The sequence below is a fragment of the Ranitomeya variabilis genome, chromosome 5 (assembly GCF_051348905.1).
Source record: "Ranitomeya variabilis isolate aRanVar5 chromosome 5, aRanVar5.hap1, whole genome shotgun sequence".
Classification (NCBI taxonomy): domain Eukaryota; kingdom Metazoa; phylum Chordata; class Amphibia; order Anura; family Dendrobatidae; genus Ranitomeya; species Ranitomeya variabilis.
This window is the reverse complement of record NC_135236.1, coordinates 656,826,692-656,829,417: the sequence shown is the minus strand read 5'-3', so window position 1 is coordinate 656,829,417 and position 2,726 is coordinate 656,826,692. Positions and strand designations below refer to the sequence as shown.

The following is a 2,726-nucleotide window of genomic DNA, read 5'->3' as shown; positions in this document are numbered from 1 at the left end:
GAGCAGACATATCTCTGGATGTGTCTGTTCTCCATGGAAAATCTTGATACGTGGCACTTAAATACGTGGCAATTAAATACGTGACACGTGGCACTTATACGTGATACGTGTCACTTAAATACGTGGCACTGAAATACGTGATACGTGGCACTTTGATACGTGGCACGTGTCACTTAAATACGTGGCACGTGGCACTGAAATATGTGGCACGTGGCACTTTGATACGTGGCACGTGGCCCTGAAATACGTGGCACTGAAATATGTGGCACGTGGCACTTTGATACGTGGCACTTTGATACGTGGCACGTGGCACTGAAATACGTGGCACGTGGCACTTTGATACGTGGCACGTGGCACTTTGATACGTGGCACTGAAATATGTGGCACGTGGCACTTTGATACGTGGCACGTGGCACTGAAATACGTGGCACGTGGCCCTGAAATACGTGGCACGTGGCACTGAAATATGTGATACGTGGCACTGAAATATGTGATACGTGGCACTTAAATACGTGGCACGTGGCACCGAAATACGGGGGACTTAAATACGTGGCACGTGGCACTTAAATACGCAACTTGCTGCGTTCTCTGCGCCCTGCGTTGAATCCCTATTTATTTCCAATTTAGTTTTAAACCTAGCAAAATATTTATTAAAAAAAACGCTCTTCACCGGATTTTCTGTCCCCTGTGCGTGTGTGTCCCCTGTGCGTGTGTGTCCCGTATGCGTGTGAAGGTAATAACAAGCAGTTGGGGTTGTCATTCCTCAGCAGCCTGTGTTACTTTTTCTGCCTCTATCAAGTTTGTCAAATTTTGTGTGTATAACTAATAGTAGTTAATGTTTTACCTTTTTTAGGTTCAAAACTTCCCATGTCTTTGGGATAAGGGGTGCCGGGAGTTTTCCAACAAATATACAAAAACTGCTTCCTGGCACAAGGTCTGTGTCACCCTCTATCCCCTGTACGAGTCATACCCAAAGGAGCGGCAAAAAGAAATTGGTAAATATTTTCCATTTTGGAGGAGTATTTTTGAATTTCTTGTCTGTATGTAGTTGAATAGTATATTAATAGGTTCAATTTTTCACTTTTTAGTTTCAGCCTTGAGAACCCGCTGGAGGTCGGTGAGGGACAGATTTACACGGTCACGGTCAGAAGCACCAAGTGGCTCTGCGGCACCTGCTTCTCAAGGGCGTTTTGAACAGGAACTCCAATTTTTAAACGGCAGTCTACATTACCGACCGTAAGTATCAGTAACGTCTTTAATTTTGAATAGAAAATAAAATGTATTAAAACTATTGTTTTGATGTTTCTCTTTACAGAACCATAGGCAATGTCCAGCCGATGACCGAAATCCCGGCCACAGCAACAACTCCAGTGTATGAACATGCTTCACAGCCTGCTACCAGCTCTCTTCCAAATGAGCCAAGGCCTGACCCTTCTACCCAAAATGATGATCTGCCCCTCTCCGAGACTAGTTCATTGGCATCGCCGCCGCCACCACCGCCACCAACACCACCTCCACCTCCAGCCTCAACACAGAGGAAGAGGAAAAGAGGCTCTTCAAAGGAGGATGAGGAGACGGCTGCCTTGGCAAGGGCAATTTCTCTAATTGATCGCCAACCTGAAGAGGATCAATTCTCAGCATATGGAACCACTCTAGCTTCCAGAATGCGTACTCTGTCCCCCGAGGTCCAGGACTCCTGCATGACGTATATTTCAATGGCGGTGACATGTTTTAAGAAGTATCCGCATATAAATCCAACCTTTGAAGAAATGGTTTGTTCACTAAACCACATCTGGCATCCACCGACGCCGACTCCTCTTGCACCTGCAGCAGCATTCAATAAACCTCTGCCATCTGCTCCAAGTGCTGCTGCAGGTGCACCAACATCCAGAGTAGTAGCCCAGTCTGAAGAACACCATCCAGACTGGAGCTACTACTCATATTCACAAAGCCTATATGAGGACCAGTAGGCATAATGTTGCTTTTCATGTTTAAAACGCCATGATGTCCAAGTCCACTCCTCAGTTTCCGCCAAGAGGGCATGTTTCCAGCTCTGATTAGTGTTGCGCAAGTGCCGAATGACTCACCGTCAGTGGTGACGAGGAAAGGGCCTTGCGCAATACTAATGAAAGCTGGAAGCATGCCCTCCTGGCGGCAATTAATGAGTGGACTTGGACATCCACAGGTTTATAATCCCATTTTGGGGATGTTATCCAGACTGGAGCTACTACTCATATTCACAAAGCCTATATGAGGACCAGTAGGCATAATGTTGCTTTTCATGTTTAAAACGCCATGATGTCCAAGTCCACTCCTCAGTTTCCGCCAAGAGGGCATGTTTCCAGCTCTGATTAGTGTTGCGCAAGTGCCGAATGACTCACCGTCAGTGGTGACGAGGAAAGGGCCTTGCGCAATACTAATGAAAGCTGGAAGCATGCCCTCCTGGCGGCAATTAATGAGTGGACTTGTACATCCACAGGTTTATAATCCCATTTTGGGGATGTTATCCAGACTGGAGCTACTACTCATATTCACAAAGCCTATATGAGGACCAGTAGGCATAATGTTGCTTTTCATGTTTAAAACGCCATGATGTCCAAGTCCACTCCTCAGTTTCCGCCAAGAGGGCATGTTTCCAGCTCTGATTAGTGTTGCGCAAGTGCCGAATGACTCACCGTCAGTAGTGACGAGGAAAGGGCCTTGCGCAATACTAATGAAAGCTGGAA

General features: G+C 46.4%; 1 protein-coding gene across 1 annotated transcript; it reads left to right on the top strand.

The window, feature by feature from the left end:
- Positions 1–977: 977 nt before the first annotated feature.
- On the top strand, positions 978–2,401 carry LOC143774007 (uncharacterized). Its single transcript, XM_077261300.1, has 3 exons — positions 978–995; positions 1,089–1,236; positions 1,316–2,401. Exon 3 carries the CDS (start codon positions 1,338–1,340, stop codon positions 1,968–1,970), a length of 633 nt encoding a protein of 210 aa, XP_077117415.1. The 5' UTR covers positions 978–995; positions 1,089–1,236; positions 1,316–1,337; the 3' UTR covers positions 1,971–2,401.
- The last annotated feature ends 325 nt before the right edge of the window (positions 2,402–2,726 follow it).

What these genes read in the sequence shown, in the direction of transcription:
- LOC143774007 (XM_077261300.1), top strand. Translation starts at nt 1,338, where the DNA reads ATGACCGAAATCCCGGCCACAGCAACAACTCCAGTGTATGAACATGCT.